The following is a 20,904-nucleotide window of genomic DNA, read 5'->3' on the forward strand; positions in this document are numbered from 1 at the left end:
CCCCCTCCGCCCGCTGTGGGTGGGGCCGAGCAGGGCCGGGCGCTAGGGAAGTTCCGCCGGGAAGCGGCGACGGGAGGAGGCGGGCCCGCGCCTGCGCGCCGGGAGCACGCGGCCGTCGCGCGGTCCCTCCGGGTGGCCGGAGCGGGAGCGGCGGCGAGGTGGGAGCGGCCGCTCCTCCTGACGGCGGGGCTGGTGGCGCGGCTCGGCCGCCGCCTAGCTGCCATGGGCCGCAGGGCGCGGGACCGCCGGCGGCAGCAGCAGCAACAGCGGCAGGAGCGGGGCGGAGGCGGGGACCAGGCGGTGAGAGCCGGGCCGGGGCAGGTGAAGCGGGGCGGGGAGCGCCGGGACCGCCGGGTTGACGGCGGCGGCGGCGCTTTTCTTCAGGGCTGGGCCGGCGGCTACCCCGAGATCGTGAAGGAGAATGAGCTGTTCGAGCGGTACTACCGGGAGCTGGGCATCGTGCCCGCCGGAGAGTGGGACGCGTTCATGGCGGCGCTGCGGGAGCCGCTGCCCGCTACGCTGCGCATCACCGGCTACCGCAGGTACGGGCTGGGGCTCCCGAACAGCGGCTGCCAGGGCCGCCCGGCGCCGGGCGAGGTGTCCCGCCCACAGGGGGGTGGGAACACGCGGTCCTTAAGGCTCCTTCCAACCCGGGCCGTCCTGTGATTGCGTGATTCTCCATCCGGTGTCCCTCCGGGTGTCTCTCGCATGCAGCCACGCCAGAGAGATTCTCCACTGCTTGAAAGAAAAGTACTTCCGAGAGCTCCAGGACCTGGAGGTGGATGGCCAAAAAGTCGAGATGCCGCAGTCGCTGGGCTGGTGAGTGATCTGGAAGCGACACTAGGCATTCTGCATGTTTCCGGCAACCAGCCTGGCTCATCGGTCTCTTTCTTCCGCCTCTGTTTATTTCCCGTCTCTTTTCCACCAGGTATCCTGAAGAGTTAGCCTGGCACACTAACTTGAGTAGAAAAATCTTACGCAAGTCCCCTCAGCTGGAAAAGTTTCATCAGTTTCTGGTTAGCGAGACAGAATGTGTAAGTTTTGGATAGATCTTGATTTTTTTTCTGGCATATGCTGAGCAATGTTTTATTGAAATACATTATGAAAGGTGGAGAATCTACCTTTTCTCTCAGAAGTTGAGTGGCTCAGAAGAATCTGGATTTTTTGGTGCAGTTGGCAGTGATGCATCCAATGATTCTAATGTATAACTGCAGCTACAGATATTTGCCTAAACTAATTGTAATTTTTTTATTGTTGTTGGAGATGTTAAAATGAACCCCTGTAAAATAATCAGGTTTTTACCAGGTTTAAACCAAATGTTTAAACCTGGTAAAAAGTGCATGCATGGGCATGACAACACTTAAGTGATGGATGTTTGTCACTTGATTCAAGCTAGTTTCTCCTCTCTTTTGAGCGAAACTGCAGAATTAATATAAATGGAGTAAATATACAATTATTAGAAATTACAATTGGGTGAAATACTGTGATTTTTTTTTTTTTGTTAAAATCTAAAAGAATTAATCCTAAGTAGTGTGTTTCTGCCTGCTTTCTTTTTTTATTACATAGCAATTTAAAAGTTTTATTGCAAAAGAAATGCATTCTTTCATGGAATAAAACCAAATTTAATTTCTTTTTGCCTTTCAAGGGAAACATCAGCCGTCAGGAAGCTGTTAGTATGATCCCACCTCTGCTGCTTAATGTTAGCCCTCATCATAAGGTAAGTCTAGAATATAATGTGTACTAAAGTTTTTTCCCTGAAATTAGCTCAATTGAAATTACAAATCACAAGAGCAGTATCAGGGCTGATACACGCTTCTGTTTCATCTTGGTACATTATATGCTTTCTGCACATCAACTGCAACACTCAGCTAATGTTCAGATCACAAAAACGCTATCAGAGGAACATCTGCTTTTTCAGCTGTGTGCAATATCCTGCAAAAAACACTTTGATCTTAAGCAGTTGCATAGTCTTATTTTCAAAGTGTAAATGTGTTTAGCTGCGTCTGAGTTATGTATTCTTGCTATAACCTGCTTTTAAAGTAACATAACTGTTGTTAACTTCCTCTCTCCATCACACTGAACAGATGTAGTTTTCAAGATGCAAGTGATAATATTCCCTACCTTGTAGATTTCTGTCCTCTATGCCTTTTGAAGAAGCTGAAAAATTCTACTCTATAAATAATCTGTTAGATAAATTATTTTGGGTGAGCTGAGACGTGCTGTTGATGGTGGCTATACACTATAGGGTGCTAACTTTAAGTGAAAGTGTGTGAGGAATGCCCATGGTCTTTTCTTAGGGCATACCACCGGAATGAGGATATCGGTAGCAGACTTTCTGTTCTGACTTTGTGATCTTTTCATTAATGAGCTAGTTGCCTTGCTATCTCAAGCAGCCACGTTGTGTTCTTCTTTCTTAAATTTTCATACTGTATCTAAATTTTTATGTTTATCAAACTTTTAATACATGTTTTAAAGAATAGTTTGTATGCAGTTTTTATATTAGCAGTACTTAGCATACATAACTTTGCACCTTTTTTTCTTCTACTTTCACCCAACCCAGTGTATGACAGCTATGTCATACAGTGTTTTATGTGAGGCAAGGTCTTCTCATCTCTTTTAAGTGAATAGTAAATTGAAAGTCTCAGTCCTGATGTGTCACAAGTGTATTTTGATTTTTGTCTGGAATTGAACAGGTGGTGAACACATTCATCTTAATGTAAAACACAAATTGTGGGGATATTTTTGCACACACCTTACATTGTATATGATAAGCTAACATTATATAGTCTTTACATTGAATGTTTCATTTTGGGTGAGTACTGCAGCATTTGCCAGAAATGCATGTAAGATTTCATAAATCAGATTAAGAACAGGTTCTTTATCCTCGCTTGTGCCAAAACAGCAAATGTTTAATGATGTAATGATGCCCTGACTTGTCATTTAGGACCTTTCATGGTCCTTAGTGCCTTAGCTTAGGAGCTGCTTGTTAGGACCAGAATTGCAGGTTACTTTTGCTTAACCAGCATGTTCTGTATGCCAAATCTAACATGCTGATTCTGTCTTCCACTAGAATAAAATTAATGATTGTCAAACATTCCCATAGCTGTGTTAATTTTAAATCTATTTTCCCGTTTAGTTTTCCTCCACCATCAATTTGCTGGACAGTTTTAGCATGTGTTTAGCCTTGTGAATTCTTCATCATCTTTTGCATTATTTGCAAAAGTAGAAAACAGTAGCATCACATCTCTTAATTTAAACAGCAGATCTGATACTCTCTTGCAGAGTGTGTTTCATGATGCGTTAGCACTGCTGCACGACAGCACTTGCCACACATTGCCTGGAGCTCTCTTTGCGTTTCTCAGGGGTCTGTCTTCTGGCTTGGTCTTGTTCATGCTGGAGGCTCGCATGAGGAGCCGAGCAGATTATTCCCATCCTTTATCCTATTGCAGGATTTCAGCTGATATTTACTGGAGCCAAAGGTCCAGGAGATAGACATATGTTTCTGAAAATCTATGCCTAGGCAAGAGGAAAGGCTCTAAGCTTCCTTGCTTAAGAGAACAGTGTGAGATGTCAGTTGTTTTGCTGTGAAATGACTCTACCAATAACTCTATCTCAAGCCGAGTTAGTGATTAATTAGGAGGGAGAAATACGCTAGAATTTGGGTGTTGGTGTCTCTGCTGTTATGTTCAACTGCCTCAGGGCAGTTCAAACACTTCCCAGGTGCTTCTTCCAAGATAAAGAAGCAGGAGACTATACTGCCCCGATTTTTTTGCATTGAAATGTAAATGTGTGGGGAGGGACAACAATTCATTTTTATACAATTTATATAAAATACTGTCTCTGATTAATTTATTAATAGTTCAGAGAAAAGTGCTATTTGCTCTTGAATGTGACTTTGTCTTCAATATATATGTAACATTGCAGATAACTTAATTTGGAATTTTTTGTGAATTGATAAAAGGATCACATCCCCAGATCTGTATTCATGTTCCTCTTCCATATTTTATTTCAGCTGATGTTTTTGTTCCCTACAAAGTAAAGTCCTTTTTATATTTTCAACCTTTAAAGGTAAAGCATACAAGAAACAGAATTGTACTTTGTTCTTTTCAAATTTGTGTTCAGAACAATCATAATTCTGCATGTTCAAAAATACCTAATTTAAACAAGAACATAGTAAATTTCTCAAGTACTGAAAAAGTATAAGGCAGGAATTTTTAAAATTTTCTTGTATTTGTAGGTTCTAGATATGTGTGCTGCTCCTGGATCTAAGACTGCACAGCTCATTGAAATGTTGCATGCAGACATGAATGTTCCTTTTCCAAGTAAGTCTGGAAAACTAAAAACTTGTGACTTGTAATTTCTGCTTTTTCTTGTAGTAGATTGTTTTTAATGTCACAGATGAGTAACTGCATTTAACTACATACTGAATTTCCCAAGGGGTTGTTATGAGATTAAAGCTTTGAAGCTTCATGGACTTCCTTTGCTTGAAAAACAGACATCAGTTATATGTATCTTTTCAGTTCAGATTACGGTACATGTGATTAGAGCTTGATTTCTGTATATAAATCTGAATATCTGATAAATCCGATATTATCTGATATTATCAGAATATCTGATAAATCATCTCTTTGTAGATAGTGGCCTCTGTACTTTCATGGTATCCTGCAAACACTGGATTAAGCTGCTTTAGACTTTAAGAAGTTGTGATATTTATAGTTTTTGTAAGCTTCAGAATCTTTATTTTTTGTTAGATGCTCACAGAAAATACTGCCCCTTGACACTGTAAAATTGTAATGAGTGTGTGGATTCTTTCTGCATTGTGCTGAAAAGTTGCTCATGTAGAGATTGTCTTCGGTGACAGTGGGGTTTTTTTTCTGTTTTAGAGGTTTTCCTTTCAAAAGTTGAAGGGCCCTTGGCTGTGTCTTACTGCCACTGGATGGGAGCTAAAACTCTTGAGAATATGACACATCAGTTAGCCTGCAATATACTTTAAGTTATTTTATGCTCAGTAAAGGCTCCCCTATTCATGAGCAGTCTTTTAAGTAAAAATCTCTAGTGAAAGATTTACAGAACTTTCAGAGACAAGGTAATAAACTATGTAAAGTTATTTATCTGTTGAATAGTAAAGCATTTTCCCACTATTTTATGTTCCCAGGTGGTTTTGTAATTGCCAATGATGTCGACAACAAGCGCTGCTATTTGCTGGTTCATCAGGCTAAGAGATTAAACAGTCCATGCATCATGGTGGTAAATCATGATGCCTCCAGCATTCCTAACCTTCAAATAGATGTTGATGGAAGAAAAGAGATCCTCTTCTATGACAGGATTTTATGTGATGTCCCCTGCAGGTACCTTGCATGTAAACTTGGATACATGGATTTTATTGCTTTAAGTGCAGTGCTAAATTTTTTATGTTACTGAATTGTGCCTTTTGAGTAGGTTAATGAGTTAGAATTTATGGTGTAGAATGTCTTCTAAGTGTGGGGATACAGAATCGAGGTGAATTTTTTCATTCCATGTGGTCCTTATATTTGATATATAAATATATATATATATATATACATATATATATATATATATATAGTTAAAGGGCTTCAAATTTTGACCTTATATTTGGGACACTGAAATATAAAGACAGTGACGAAACAGAACGGTGTAGGAGAACTAGTTATAAGGGAGAGGGACTGGTTTTTTTGTGCTGTTATAAATGACTTTGATATGGAAAGAGTCTTACACACAAATAATACAAATCTGTTTGACCTCTGTTGCAGCGGAGATGGAACCATGAGGAAAAACATTGATGTGTGGAAGAAATGGACAACACAAAACAGTTTGCAGCTCCATGGGTAAAAATGCTTGTTGCACATCTGCACTTCTTTCATTTTTCTCTCCTTTTTCTATATCTTTAACATCTGCATGCATTCACATGTTAATATATGATAAAGTGGAGACTAGGAAGAGTAATTTTTCTCAAATCAAGAGCTTAGTGCTATTGAGAGGAAGTGTAGGGTTTCAGATGTGAGGAGGGAAGCATGTGAATCTAAATTGCTTGTGTTGTTACAAATATCTGTAATGGAAATATTCACTGAATTGATTTAGACAGGATAGCTATTAAAATGGAACAAACCACTTGGTTGGGATTCTTAGCATTTAAGCAGGTAAAATACTGCTGGAAAATACAGTAAGTTGTAAAATTTAGTAGTGATGTTTTAAAGTCTTTAGGATTCTAGAGATCATACACAAATTCAGTTACCCCAGATGGATTTATGTAAACTGATGGTGAACGAGTATTTAGTCTAGTGCAGGCACATGGTAAAATGTAGTGCTTGAAACAGATTAAAAAACTCAGAACATTTTACTGTGTATTTTCAACAAGCTGGGGATGCCATTGGTTACTGTGATTCAGCTGACCTGTGACTTCTTGACAACTCATTAATTATTGCAGGTTTCATTTCAGTTGGAAATATGCAGGTAGGGTCTAAACTCATGGTCCAGCTCAGTGATACCTTTCTCAGAAGGCCGTTGCTGGTTAAGCTATGTTGTCCATAATATTTGTAATAGTCAGATTACTTCTCATTTTAACTGGATTTCTGAGAAGAGTCATGTTTTTGGGTGTTATTTTTCTACTGTTGAGTACTTCATAATAAAACTGATGGGGTACTAGAAAGAACAAAATAGAGAATGTTATATTCAAAGGTATACTGCGTTAGTGTTAATGTTTGACCTAATTGTTGCTTTAATTTAATAGGTTAAATAGTGAATGTGTCTGCAGTATAGAGTGCACTAAGCTGACTTAGTTCAACACTGACTGTAATTTGTGTACTGCTGACAGCTGCAGAACTCCCCAAGTGCTGGCTTAGTCCATGGAGAGTTGTGTGTCTGCAGTAAAGCTTTTTGTGGGTTCCTGAATGATAGCTGGCTAGATCAAGTGTATTCTGTTAGACTGCAGTTGAGAATTGCAACCCGTGGTGTTGAACAGCTGGCAGAAGGTGGGAGAATGGTGTATTCCACATGTTCCTTGAATCCCATTGAAAATGAAGCTGTGATCGCATCTCTGCTGGAAAAGAGTCAAGGTGAGAATTGAACAGAGTGGGGAACTCTTTCTTTTTTATTTTTTTTCCCTCAGTCCAAAAAGACTATGTGTATGATGGTACTAGTGATAAGCTTAGTGTGGGTAATATGCTGCTAGTTTGCACAACTATGGAAGTCTTTTGGTAACACTAGGATTTCATTAATGTTGCTATGAGCAGTCTTCTTAAATGGGTGTGAATCAGCTGCAAATACAAAACCTGAAGAGTTGTGTTAATGATACAGAACACACTTCTACAGATCAGTGGCATTCAGTCTCTGTTATCTGGCTCCCACTAACTGCTTTCACTGGTTGGAATCTATGTCTGACATCTGTAATTTCTTCAGAAAACTCAGTGTGGAACATTGCTGCTGTGCACTACAGGAGTAAAAAGCCTGGAGTGTAGTTAAGCAGCTAGAGTGAAGTAATTGTACACCAGTAGGTGGGAGTCACTGATACCTTTAGCATCCTTTGCCCCACATTTTGACATGCTTGGATTTTTAATGTGTTTAAACTCATGGGGTTCTTTTTGCATTTTTGTCTTGCATGTGAAAGCTGAGGTTACAAGAGGTGGAAAAACTGAGATGAACTGGGAAGCTGCAGTGCATCCCTTTGTGATAGTAGAGTTCAGTAGCCCATTTAGTAGCTGGTGCATACTGTTTTTTTCTGAATCAATAACTTGAAATATGGAATACATCTAATTGGATTTGGCATGAAAAGTTCCACAGACTTTTTAAAGTTGAGCCTTTTACAGAGCAGAAGCCAGCTCTATTGCTTCCTGTAGCTGCATTTACTCTGGAATTTGGTAGCCTGTTTTGTGTAATGTTTACATTGTGCCAGTAGCTATTCTAGCCCCAAATTATGCGTGAAATTTCATTGTCTTAGAAACAACACTTTAGCTTAAGTGCTTACAGGTTAATTAGGAATTGACTATGTAATTTCTATTCCCACTTTTCCGTGCACTGGGGCAGCTTCATCTTATAGCCTGTGTGCAGTTTTGATTCCTTCAGTATAAGAAAGTCATTAAACTATTAGAGGGCATGCACGGGAAGGCAACAAAGATGATAAAGGGTCTACAGGAAAAGTCTGATGACAAGTGGCTGAGGTAACTTGTTCTGTTCAGCCTGGAGGAAACTGAGGGGAGACCTCATTGCAGTCTGAAACTTGCTCGTGAAGGGAAGAGGAAGGGCAGGTGACCAGTGACAGGACCCATGAGAATGGCCTGAAGGTGTGTCAGGGGAAGTTTAGATTGGCTATCAGGCAAAGGTTTTTCACCCAGAGGGTGGTTGGGCACTGGAACAGGCTCCCCAGGGAAGTGATCACAGCACCAGCCTGACAGAGTTCAAGAAGCATTTGTACAATGCTCTCAGGCACATGGTGTGACTCTTGGGGTGTCCTGCAGGGGCCTGAGTCAGACCCGATGATCTTGGTGGGTCCTTTCCAACTCAGCTTATTCTGTGAAAGGACATTTTTATTTAGAAGTAGTTTCTTTGGTAATTGTAGACATGTTTGCAGTAAATTACAGTGGCCTTATTGAAGGCTATAGTAAGCAAGCATTAATTTTAACAGTGGGAAGATTGGAAAGCATTAAGAACTAATTGGGATAGGAACACAAAAGCAGTAGGATGTGGAGGCCAGCAATTACAGCACCTGTTGGAAATTCAATACTTTGAAGGAAGGACTGGCTATGATGTTCAGGTCTGGTCTTTGCCCAGTGGAGGTATTTTGAGGCATGCTTGGGAGGCTATGATGTGTCCCAGCAAGTGAATGTTATCCTTGAAACTTGAACACAGGTGTAGCTTAAGAAGGTAGTCGTAAAGAGGCTGTGCAGTGGTCTGCAAAGGTCATTGCACTTCAAGAATTAGTTCAGGTCAGTCCAGAAGTTTTGTTGGTAGTTTCTAACAGAGTTACCTTGGTGAAGCAAATGTGTGGAGGAGATGAGAGATTGCTTTCCCCTTAGACAGGAGGGAATAGGGAGAAGGCTTTTTTGTACCATGTAGCAGCTATTGGAAACTGTAGCACATCTGACAGACTCTTCAGTGCCTAGTAAGTCTGGTGTAATCTTTGAGACATCAACTGAAGTCATGCTGTAGGGAGGCAGGAGTATTCAAAGGATGGATGCAAAACATCAGCTGTAATCACATTTGAGATGTCATTTTTGAATTTTTCTATTAATTCGTATATCTCCTTTTCATTTATTTAAAAGACTTGCTTAAGCTCTCACTGTAAGAGTAAATGGTTGAAGTCATGTAGAACAGGTTGATAAATTGTGTACAACATGAGGAAAAACCTACCTGACTGTTAAATAACTTAAATATTTAGAATCACAGAAAAGCAATGTTAAAAGTTACTCTTTTCTAGGAGATCACCTATTTAAACAGTAAATGTTTATATCATTCCTTCTGGACTTTAGGCAGCTTGAAGGTTTTATTCAGTAAATTAAGCTATACCCTGTTGATGTTTCTTGTAGTGATTTGACATATTTTAGGCACATAGTCTTTTGTCGTGTTAGTGTTAAAGAGTTGGAATTTTCCTTTCCATTTTAAAAATAACAAATTCTCTTTCCTCTCTCACTGGAATATATTGAGATTGTGAGCTTTTTAAATTAGAATATTTGGGCATTTCAGAAGACTTGGTTATACCAAAAGTTATTCCCTGAAAAATACTTAATCAGTACAGTAAATCCAAATACTGAGTAAATGAGAATAAGGACTTCCGTGATTTCATTGCTTAGAACACTAATGTTTAATGATACAAGTTGTAAGAGTATTTCCCTGCAGCTGCTACAAAAATATCGAACCATTATATTTTGGCTAATTTATGGTTACATATTATGTAGTTATTATTAACAGTTCTTCTCACCTCCTTTCTTAATGTAAGTGGTATAAGTTGTATAGCGTTTTATTTCTAGAAAGTTTTAAAAAGTACTATTTGTAAAACGGCTTAAAACTTTAAGGAAAACTATTTTTCTAAAAGTCAATTGGTAACATAACTCTTAAATTCTGTTTTCAAAACGTTTATATTCTTGGGATTTCAGGTGCCTTAGAACTTGCTGATGTCTCTTCTGAGTTACCAGGTTTGAAGAGAATGCCAGGAATTACAAAATGGAAGGTACTTAACCTCATATTTTTGTAAAGTTCTTGGTCTGTGGCAGAGTGTTAAATTAGGGAAATTCTGAAGTGTAACATTTCACAACATTCGTTTGAGCTGCATTAATGGCAGTGATTTGATGTTTAGCGGAGAGAGCTAAGCTGAAAGTTTTTGCAGGGGTAGGTTCTTTTCTCCTCATCTGCTCTCCCCTTACCTCTAGGTTTCTTTCCTCTGTCTCTATACTTTCTTGCTAAATTCCCTATTCTGTTGCATGTATGTGGCCTGTAGATGGCAACATAATTTCAACCACTTTTAATGTTAGCCATCTATCTCTGTCTTCAGGGTCCGTGAAAATTAGATTCTGCAGTTCTTCAGCTGGTCTATTTTATTTCATTTGGAAGTCAAAGCTATGAAACTATCTGCAAATAAGCTGTAACGCCTGCAGTGATGTGACTAATCCTAGAATAGTAACAGAATCCTGTATTTTGTTCCAGACCTTAAATTATTTCAGTTCTAGAAACAAACTAATAGGGAGGGGCAAAAAACCCCAAAGCTGCATCAGCTTCCTGTCAAGAGTAGAGTCAAGAAAAGTAGAAGGCCATCCTGGTAGTGGGGAAAGATACTGATTAAATTTTAGTTATGAGTTTGTGCCTTTGAAATGCCATTGGGTGTCCTGTCTTACCATCTCACTAGTTTCTTGCAATGTCAGGTAGGTTTATGCCTGTGTACAGGCTAATGAATAAGACGCAGAGAATAAAATATTTGTGTATGTTTTGCCACTGTAAATGCAGCTTAGAAACTAGTTGATTTATTCTTACAGTTCCTAGAGTATTACAAGTATTACACTGAATACTTGTACCTGAAGAATAAATGTAATGCATAACTATGGCTCTGTGATCTTAATTTTACTTTTTTTTTTGTACTCCATAAAGGCACTATATATATGTTTATATAATGATCACTAAGGGTATATTCTATTCCCTGTAGCATCTATTTCTCTCTTTGCAGTTGAAATATAAATCTCCCTAACAGGTTTTAAAACCTAGTCTGATAAAATGTGTTGAAAGTTTGCCAGACTTTCTCTTCAGACCTAATTTGCTGCTACTGTATATTTTCATGCCTCACTGGCTAGCATGTTTTTACTTGGGATAGTCTTTTGTTCCCTGGTGCAGTATTTGTTTTCTAGGAACTCTGTGACTGATTACATTGAATATTCCTGAACATCGGTTGACTGTAAATCTCTGGAAACAGCAAAAACAGAAATAAGGTTTTGTTCAAGGGACACTTGGGTGCTTGGAAATAGCATTCAGTACTCTCTCCTTAAACCAGATGATGAGTGAACTCCAGAGGATTATTTTGGGCTTGAAGGAAGACACCTTTTTACCTCCAGATTTGGTCGTCTGTTCCTGCAACACTTTTACTCTTCCTTCTGCTCTAACAGGTGGTCAGTAAAATGTGCAATAGAGAAGAGTTCAGAGTGTTCTTTGGTGCTTTGTCATTCTATCAGTCACACCAACTTACCAGTTAGGCTGGTAAACCAAAACTGAACAGCACACGACTACTAGGCAGTTTTTCTAGCAAAACCAAAATAGTTTTGTTTTTTTTTTTTTACTTTGGTTATTTATCACTCCTTTTGTTGGTTTTTCTCAAGCTTGAGTTGTGACTTCCAAAGAAGAGTAGTTCAGAAGTACAGTCTGTCTTGTCTCCATCTAGCACAATGAAATGTAGCATATTTTGATTTGAAATACTAATTCTGTAAGTACAGTAATTTCTATTTCAGGAAATGTAGAAAGGCACAAGGTGTGATCTAATCAGTGTCTGAGAAGTGCCAGACTTCATGATGCTGAAATCTGCATTCCAAAGTTTTTAGTGACACTAGTCTAGATAAATGTTCATTTCAGTTTCCACTAGAGCACTTGTCTAAACTTTCAAGACAGTCACAGTGACATGCATGAAACCACTTCACCATACTTGCCAGTCCTGAAGTCGCCATCACTGCAACTGCCTTACTTTGATGCCTTAACAACAAAAATGGACCTTCCTTTCAGTGATTAATTTTATGCGTTTGCCCTGTGCATCCCCATTTAGGACCTTTCTTACAGCTTTAGCATCCAGTACAAAACCAGGCATCTAGACCTCTGAAGTCAAATTTTCCCTGGCTTATTTTTTCACTTTGGTATCCTTGCTTTGACAGGCATCTAGAATGTTAGAATGCCTTCCTGTAAGAGTTGAGGCTCTAACCTTCTGCTTGTATCTTAAGAGTTCATCAAAAGCTTTGACCCTTAGCCAGACTGAGGTGATGTTATGTCTACACATTGTCTTAGAGTGGATCTGTAGATAATTTCTGAGTTCTAAGTAGAAGTACAGATGCTAGAAAATTCCTGGGGACATTTCTTCAGCAACTCTCCACAAACACATCTCTGTCAGTGACTTGTCTATGCCCGTCTCATGCAGCTTTCTGCCTATCTGCACTCTTGCTTATTTCTTATGTAATAAAATTGGGGTTCTTCAGTTTTGATCTTTACTAGACTGCAGTAGCTCTTTTCCCTTGTATACTGCTTGGAAGCTGCCTATAATACAATGTTTCACAGCCAGTCTCATGGGGAAAAAAGGAGTAGTGTATCTTAAATCTGATGGTTCACCGATCTTGTGTATTTCACCACTGTCCTTCCACTGGATTTTGGTGGTTCACATGTTTTAGCAGGTTAACAGAGATGTCTGTACTTGATTCAGCACTATGACTGTATGCTTTTCTTTTGAAGCATATGAAGTGGAACAAAGAGCTGCAGCTGGCAAGAATCTCCTACTCTGAAGCATACACATACAATGCACAAAGAAACAATACACTTTAAAGAACTTAATTTTCTCTACCAGAAGATAACTTCTTTATTTGGTGTCTGAACCTTGGTTTACAATTATTTTAATTAAAACTTTTTAAATGGTGACTTATATTCTTCACTGAATTTATATTTATCACTTTGAAGGTGATGCTGAAAGATGGACAATGGTTTGAGGAGTGGAAAGATGTGCCTTCAAATAGACAAACACAAATACGTCCTACTATGTTTCCAGTGAAAGATGAAGAGAAGCTAAAGGCAATGAATCTGGAGCGCTGGTAAGTTTTCCTAGAGTAGATCTTATGAAAATTTGATGTAATATATATGGTTGTGGGCAAATTATAATTTGGTCAGATTAGGAATGTGTAGGTCTGAGTATATTTTGGTTGATTCATATGTAATGGCAGTGCACAATATTTTAACTCCAGTGAATCAGGAGAAATTACTGCAAGTTGCGTAAGAGGGGTAAGTGCTCACTTGAAAAGGTCAAATTCTTTGCATACAATAGAAATAAACAGTCAAAATTACTGAAAAAGTATGTAAAACTTTAACATATTGACAGTGTGACTTACTTGCATGTACAGGCTTTCCACAGCTATTCTAAAAATATTGTTTAGAAATGAGTCATTCAAGCTCAAATGTGAACGGTGAATGAATGTGTTGCATTGATGGAAGTAATTTTGCCAGAACGCTCTGTTTAGATCCTGTTTGATAAATTAAATCTACACAATCCTACTAGGAATACTTACCTTATCCTGAAAGTAAAACATGTGAACCTTCTGGTGTTTCATGATTCTGAATGCAGTTATGAATATGCTGCAACATCTTTTTTCTTTTCTCTCTAGTCTTAGGATATTGCCACATCATCAGAACACAGGTGGCTTCTTTGTGGCTGTATTAATAAAAAAGTCTCCAATGCCATGGAATAAACGTCAGCCTAAGGTAACTTCTTTTAAATTATCTAAAATGTAAATTACTAATGATGTTTCGGGATTTTTTTTAAGTTTGCACATAATAGAAAACATACTGTAACTGTTCCATAGCTGCCCTTCAGTTACAGTTCAGTGTGTCAATTAAAACTAAAATCCCAAAGCCATTAAGTACTTAAGAAAAAAACAGTGAAAACTTTTATAATAAAAGAAAAAGAAAAAAAAAGAAAGGGGATTTTGAAATGGTAGTAAAACAACAAGCTAAATCTTGACCCTAAAATTAAAGCTTTGAAAGAATTACAGAAGCAGATTATATCAGATAGCTAAAGCTGTCACTTCCTTCAGCTGTGTGTGGTCCTCTGCTAAAAAGCTTTTTTTCTCCTGTGTTATAAGCTAATTCTGATTTCAGTTTATCTCACTCCGTGGCTGGTTGCTCAGGAGTGATTCACTAACAGATTAGCAGATCAGCAGCATGGGGAATGGATATAAAACTGTTTGGAGCAGCAGCTTCAGCCATCTGCCTTTAATCCATTTGTTGTCAATTGTCTTTAAAATCCTGTCAACAGGGTTTTAAGTTGATGTGATTTATCTGATCTCTTAGATTGTCGTGTCTGTGAGAAGAACGTCTTGTTTGAATCCCTTTAAGGTGTTTATTTGATTTGCTTCAATAGAACAACTTATGAGAAAATGTATGTAGCAATAGGGAAGAAGCATTTATTCAGAAGTAAGCACCCTCCAAATACTTTATACTCTTCCAAGTTAAAACGTTGTAGCACTCTTACAGAAGGTGTGCAGCAGCAGGATGCATGTGTCACTTTGAGTATCAGGGGGAAAACAGCAGATCCTGTTTTAAAATAGTCTTCTCTACGTGCTTGAACGTGATTTTGTAGATGGTACAAAAATAGCTTTCTTGGACAGTTGGTATGAAACTGTCCAGATCAGTACTGGAGGTAAAAGCAATTTATAATGGTATCTTGATCTAGTAATTAGATTAACTCCCTGAATGGATCTGTTTAAGCACTTGCATACAAATTGACAAGAATTAAGCATATACAAAGAGAGAACATAGGTGTCTTCTGTTACAAGTTGAATGCTACTTTTACTTTTTTGAAAATACTGTAATTTGAAATAGGTTCATCAGAAATTACCACAAAGAATAGGAGATACTGAAGTGACAGCAGCTAATTCAGGTAATGGTTCTGACTGTATTATTGAAGAACCAAAACTTGCTGAAAATGAAGAGTCTAAGAAAACACAAGAATTGCAGAACTTGGACACTGAGCAGAGTAAAAAGGAAGGAGTGTGCGGGTAAGGACCACGTCTAAGTATTTGTCCTGTGACAGCTCCTCAATTGCTGAGTATTCTGTAGTTCTTTTGTAATTTAGAAGTCAATCAAGAAAAATAATGAATTAATTCAGTTGTCTTGCATTTCCATGTTTTCTGTCTTGTCAGTTTTTATTCAGCAATGTGAGAAAATAACCAGTTTTCTTATTAGCATTTGTTAAGTCTATTAACTCTTCTCTGTTAACTCTTCTCTGTTAAGGGGAAAAAATACTTTCAGAAGTTGGAAGATCTGTATTGCCTTCACAATCATTCCATCAGAAATCTCTGTTTACTTGTTTTTGTGAACTCTGTTTCCAAGCACTGCTTCACTTCTGTATTTTAACAAGTTAAATTGTGTGTAGTGTTAGTGAAGCACAAGAAAATGCCAATATTCTCTTTGGCATACTGTTGTTACAATAAGCCAAGAGTTGACTAACTGAACTTAATATACTGATTTTTAAGCAAGTGAAATTTTAGTGAAATTGACAATGCAATTTTATTTCCTTTCTAGACCGCCACCATCTAAAAAAATGAAGTTGTTTGGTTTTAAAGAAGACCCCTTTGTGTTTCTCCCTGAAGATGATCCATTGTTCCTTCCTATCCAGTAAGAAAAAAAGATCTATTTGTTTTGGCAGTAAGATTCCTATTAGTTCAGGGATGTTAGTAGTTCAAGTTTGGTTCATTACAAAGGATGGGTCTCGTTGGTCTTGCATAACAGCTTTCACCTGACTTTGCACCAGGGCCCCCTCTCTTCAACACTTAAATGAAAATAGCTAACACCTGACTTTGCACCAGGGCCTCCTCTCTTCAACACTTAAATGAAAATAGCTAACTAGAGTTTGTGCTGGAAATTTTCCAGTGTGTCTCAGTGTCTATAACAGCTTGTCTTTTCTGATGTCATGCAGCTTAGAAAGTCTAATCTTTGTGTTCTGAAGCCAAAATGCTAAGTGTTTGCAGAGATAGCTGGAGGAAATGGGCAAAACCATGCATTTTGAGTATGTGATTTTATTGCTCAGTTAATCAAAACAAGTATTATGGCCACAGGAAGTTTTATGCGTTGGACCCATCATTTCCCAAGATGAATTTACTGACTCGAACTCAAGAAGGAAAAAAGAGGCAGCTGTACATGGTTTCTAAGGAGCTAAGGAATGTGCTTCTGAACAATAGTGAGAAGATGAAGGTATGGTTCATAAGCATCAGTGTATATCTCCTTGAACTTGCCAAGTACACTGTTTACATAGGGGATTAGCCCTCTGACAGGCTATATTTTTTTTTAAGTCTGAATTAATGTTTTCCTCTCTGTCCCTCCTGTGTTAGAGATGAAGAGTTGACTCTGAGAGGTAAATAACAGTCTCTGAGATGAAAATCAGTACATTTTTGGTGGATGAAAGAGAACTTCAAACTAGAGAGAGGAAATATATAACTCTTGTGTGTGTGTGCCAGCATTTTTATGTAGTCTTCAGGTAACTTTACAAGTTTACATTGATGATGTTGTATTTATCACCCTCTTAATTATAAAAGTATTAGGAGCTTTGAAAGCAAACCAAAAAGATAAGTTCAGCTGAATTATTTACTGGCTGTAATATATAGAGACATTGTTTCAAAGTAATTTTAACAATTAAACATTTTGAAAGTTCATTAAGCTGAGTGATAAAGGGATAATAAGTAGATTTTTTGAATCAGAGGGAATTTTTTTTATGATTCCCCGTGGAAAATGTCTTGCAAATGCTAAAGATTTGTCTTAAAAGTCATTGTGTAATTTAGGTTGGAATGAGGTCATGTAGTGGCAGCTTCCTTTCTACATCAAACAGAGCTGACTTCAAAGCTAGATCAGATACATTCTGGGGCCTCATCCAGTCAAATCTTGAAAATTTTTGAGGAAATTCAATACATCTTTGCAACAGATCTTTGAGATGGATAAACAATTATTCTTTTATCCCCTATGCAGGAAATGGCTACATAATAGACAAAATTTTAAGACACTGGTGCATTATATTAGGTAGTGAGGCTTGAGTACCACAAAGGATAGGTAGTGTCCAAAAAGTATTCACTTGTACATTTTTAAAATCCTGTCCTTGATTGACTTTCCCAGAATCACACAGAAAATTCTTACTCAAACTAAAATTTATATTAGATATTAGTAGTTTGCTGCCCTCTTTTTAAAACTGCCACTTCCTCACACTGTTCGGTTTTCAATATGGAAAGGAGTAAAAGACATTTTATGTTGAGGGAATGCCACATTTTTATGGCAGGAGTTGCTTTTTTCCTTGACTAAATTTTCACATTAATTCAGTATTCAGTGCAAATGAACTTTTAGTTGAAGAATTGAGGAAAAAACAAGTTCAGAGTTGTAATTTAGAATTTATGCTCCTTACTGATGTTTATTGGCTTTGCCGTTTGCAGGTTATCAACACAGGGATAAAAGTCTGGTCTCGCAACAGTGATGGTGAACAGTTTGGATGTGCATTCAGATTAGCACAAGAGGTAATTGCATAGCATTGTGATCTCAAGGAAACCAAAGTATCGAGGAGATACTTCGGTTTCCTCAAGAGCCTATAAGACAGCTGGCATTAACTTTGTCAGCTGAATGGTAATTTACATTTTCAGTAAGGTTTAATTTTTTTTTTTCTGGTATTAGGTAAAGTGCATACTGTTCTTAACATTTTTACTTCAGAAATTGGTGTTACAATTTTGAAATAATTGTCTTTGTTTATTAAACAGGGTATTTATACTCTTTACCCATTCATTCATGCAAGGATTATAAATGTCTGCATAGAAGATGTCAAAATTCTCCTAACCCAGGAAAATCCATTCTTAAGTAAATTTAGCAGTGAAACACAGAAGAAAGTCAAGGATATGGGTAAGCCTACTAATTTTGCTGTCACAAAATTATTTTTCTACTTTGCACAGGTTATGAAATCCTGTAACATAAACTGTGTATACTCAAAATTTTGACTAAATTTATCTTAATATACTTGTTGGGTAAGTAAGCATTAAGCCACTTGTTGCTAGAAATTGTAGTCCTTTCTGATTGCAGCCTCTTAAGGTTTTTGAGCTTTAGGGAACAGAAGAGTTGCCAAACTAGGACTTCTGCAAAATAGTGCTGTGAGGCAGCATTTAAAATATCTGATGAACAAAGATTTTATATGCACTTCTGGTTTTTCTGCCTGTTAATGCTCCAGTTGAAACTGTCATCTGCAATTGCTTGTCATGACCTTATGCATCAAATATAGTTACTCAGATTTTATTTTCTTAAATATGGGGAACAATGTCTACTGATATTAAACTTTTAATTTCCTCTACACTGGATGCTTAAAGATATGAAAATTGGTTTTCAGCCTTTTGGTATTGTTTTATTTCAAATTCATTGCTGATCCTTGTACTTCCATGTTTGATGAGACAAAATGGGAAGAAAAAATGCTCTGAAATTTGGTCTGGCATACTCTTATGTTCATTTTAATTAAGTTAAAGTTTCATGCTGGATTCACTGAGTGAGTTAATACACTGTGTGGATTTTGTATTTTAATTTGTGTGTTTGGGATTTTGGAGGAGCCAGTGTTGGCAATTGTGTCTGTGACTATATACATACTTTGGTTTGAAAAAAAAAAGGGAATAAAATCTGGTATTGTCTATAATTCAGTGTACTGATGTGGATAATTGCTAACCATGTCATGCTCTGTGTTTGTCTAAAAACTTGTTTTATTGAACATTTTCAGATTACAATCATTGTATCATTGTACCAAGTAACACATCTGTTTTGTTTTTGTTCCCCCTTCCCTGTAGCGATGGGAAGTATAGTTCTGAAGTACGACCCAGACCCTGAGTAAGTAGATGTGTTGCTTTCCATTTATGCACTTCTAAGACCTGGACAAGAATTTATTTTCACTCAGCAAAAACAGAAGTAGAGGCATAGAGATGCAGTGAGGGAAACAGTAAAGCCATCTAGGATAAAGAGAATAAGACAGGGAAAGAAGCTGTCTTATCAGTGAATTCTTAAAACAAGCATAGAATTTAGCTTCATAAAGGAGAGCTGGTAGTTGTGCCAGAGATCAACAGATCACTGCATGTGATTTATTTATTTGTTTCACTCTAAAGTCCAACATTTGGAATGGAAAAAGTTGCTTTTTATTGTTCCTTTTTGTGGACAACGTAACTTTTGTGGGCAAAACTCCTGAGAATTTTCTTAATGTAAACTATTGTTTTGCTGTTCTTTGTATTAGTTTTGAAACCAGAGCCAAAAAATTATTTTGCTTGTTGCAGAAACTTAATAGCATTCAGTTTCTGGGTTTTTGGCTTCCTCACTTGCTTGTAGACAAGCAGGTGCCTGTGTAGGTGTTGAATTTAAGAACAATGTACTTTCATCTTCTGTGAATAGTTACAAAATGCATTCGGTGTTAGAACTGAATTGGTGTATGGCTATAAAATGAAGTTTTGAAGATGAACTTTGTCATAATTGACTGAACCTAACTACTTGTTTGTAGAAAACCTCATGATCTTCAGTGTCCAATAGTGCTGTGTGGTTGGCAAGGGAAGACATCACTGCGTGCCTTTGTGCCCAAGAATGAGAGACTTCATTACCTGAGGATGATGGGAGTTGAAGTGTTTAAAGCAAAGAGGAAAGAGGAAGAGTTGGAAAACAAAACTGAGGAAGAAGTTCAACACAGACTGGTGCAAACAGAGGAAAGCATGGACGTGGAAGATAAAGAACATGATTTAGTAACAAAAATGGAAGCAGACATAGGTGAAGAGTCTTCCCAGAGTCCTGCCAAAAGCAGTGCTATGGAAACAGAAAATAAAATTGAGGATTTAGATCAAGCTAGTAAGAATGCCAGCACTCATGTAAGCCAGGAAGGCAATGATACAGATGCAAGTAATGTGAAAGATTAGGCTTCTTTCTGTATTGCTTGGCAGCTTCCGTGAGGCTCACATCCAGACTTTTGCTTTTAGCATGAAACTGTATTTTAAAATTTGGTCAGAATGGGATGTTCTTCTTTTAAAGCTTCACCTGTTTTATATTTTAAATGAAAGCTATAAAGAGATTTCCCTTCAAGTGTGTCTCTTTTTCACCATTTTAAACTCCTTTTTATTGGTGGGTTTATGTGGCTGTTGCTGGCAACAGACCAGTAAAATTTCAAGTCTGTATTTTTAATGGAACAGTGGTATGCACAAGTGTGCATGTGTGTAAGTGGTCAAAAATTCCTTCAGAAGAAAAACCTGGGGTTCCATTTAAAGCATATAGATTCCAAAGCCATTTTTTTTCTCCTATGATTGCTTACCCCACCTACCACCTGATCTGGTTGCTGTTGATAACTGCAGGTTCTTTAAAGGGTAGGAGAATCGGTGTGAGTATCCATACAAGTGCACATACAGCTTATCTGACTGACAACCTGGTGAATGGTTTTTCAGAAGAAAACCATGTCCAGCATCGTGGGGAAAAAAAAGCAGAATGCACTTTATCAGAGACTGATGTCTGAGGTTCTTCTTGAAGGTGATTAATTGCTTGACAGACCCAGCTAGTAAATATTGTTAGCTAGATCTTCAGGTGTGCTGAGTGTGCCTCAGACTCCTGTCTTGAATGTGCCTGGGAAGTCTGTGACCATCACTCAAATCTGCTGTGGTCATCTGTTCCTCTGTCAATTCTTCAAGTGGGAGTCAT

The 20,904-nt window shown here is 38.0% G+C and overlaps 1 protein-coding gene across 1 annotated transcript; it reads left to right on the forward strand.

The window, feature by feature from the left end:
* The first annotated feature begins 63 nt into the window (after positions 1-63).
* Positions 64-20,298, forward strand: NSUN2 (NOP2/Sun RNA methyltransferase 2). Its single transcript, XM_030265717.4, has 19 exons — positions 64-300; positions 385-542; positions 715-819; positions 929-1,034; positions 1,646-1,717; positions 4,238-4,322; positions 5,156-5,348; positions 5,772-5,846; positions 6,943-7,073; positions 10,107-10,180; positions 13,144-13,274; positions 13,842-13,938; positions 15,058-15,233; positions 15,760-15,852; positions 16,293-16,428; positions 17,652-17,732; positions 17,970-18,108; positions 19,032-19,071; positions 19,730-20,298. The coding sequence occupies exons 1-19, from the start codon at positions 223-225 to the stop codon at positions 20,133-20,135; spliced, it is 2,376 nt and encodes a 791-aa protein (XP_030121577.4). The 5' UTR covers positions 64-222; the 3' UTR covers positions 20,136-20,298.
* Positions 20,299-20,904: the final 606 nt, after the last annotated feature.

Source organism: Taeniopygia guttata, chromosome 2, assembly GCF_048771995.1.
Source record: "Taeniopygia guttata chromosome 2, bTaeGut7.mat, whole genome shotgun sequence".
Classification (NCBI taxonomy): Eukaryota; Metazoa; Chordata; class Aves; order Passeriformes; family Estrildidae; genus Taeniopygia; species Taeniopygia guttata.

Bases quoted from the DNA above. Each gene is read 5' to 3' on its own strand.
- NSUN2 (XM_030265717.4), top strand. From the start codon at position 223: ATGGGCCGCAGGGCGCGGGACCGCCGGCGGCAGCAGCAGCAACAGCGG. The intron at 5,847-6,942 runs GTAAAAATGCTT...GTATTCTGTTAG, and splicing joins AACAGTTTGCAGCTCCATGG to ACTGCAGTTGAGAATTGCAA. The intron at 7,074-10,106 runs GTGAGAATTGAA...TTGGGATTTCAG, and splicing joins TCTGCTGGAAAAGAGTCAAG to GTGCCTTAGAACTTGCTGAT.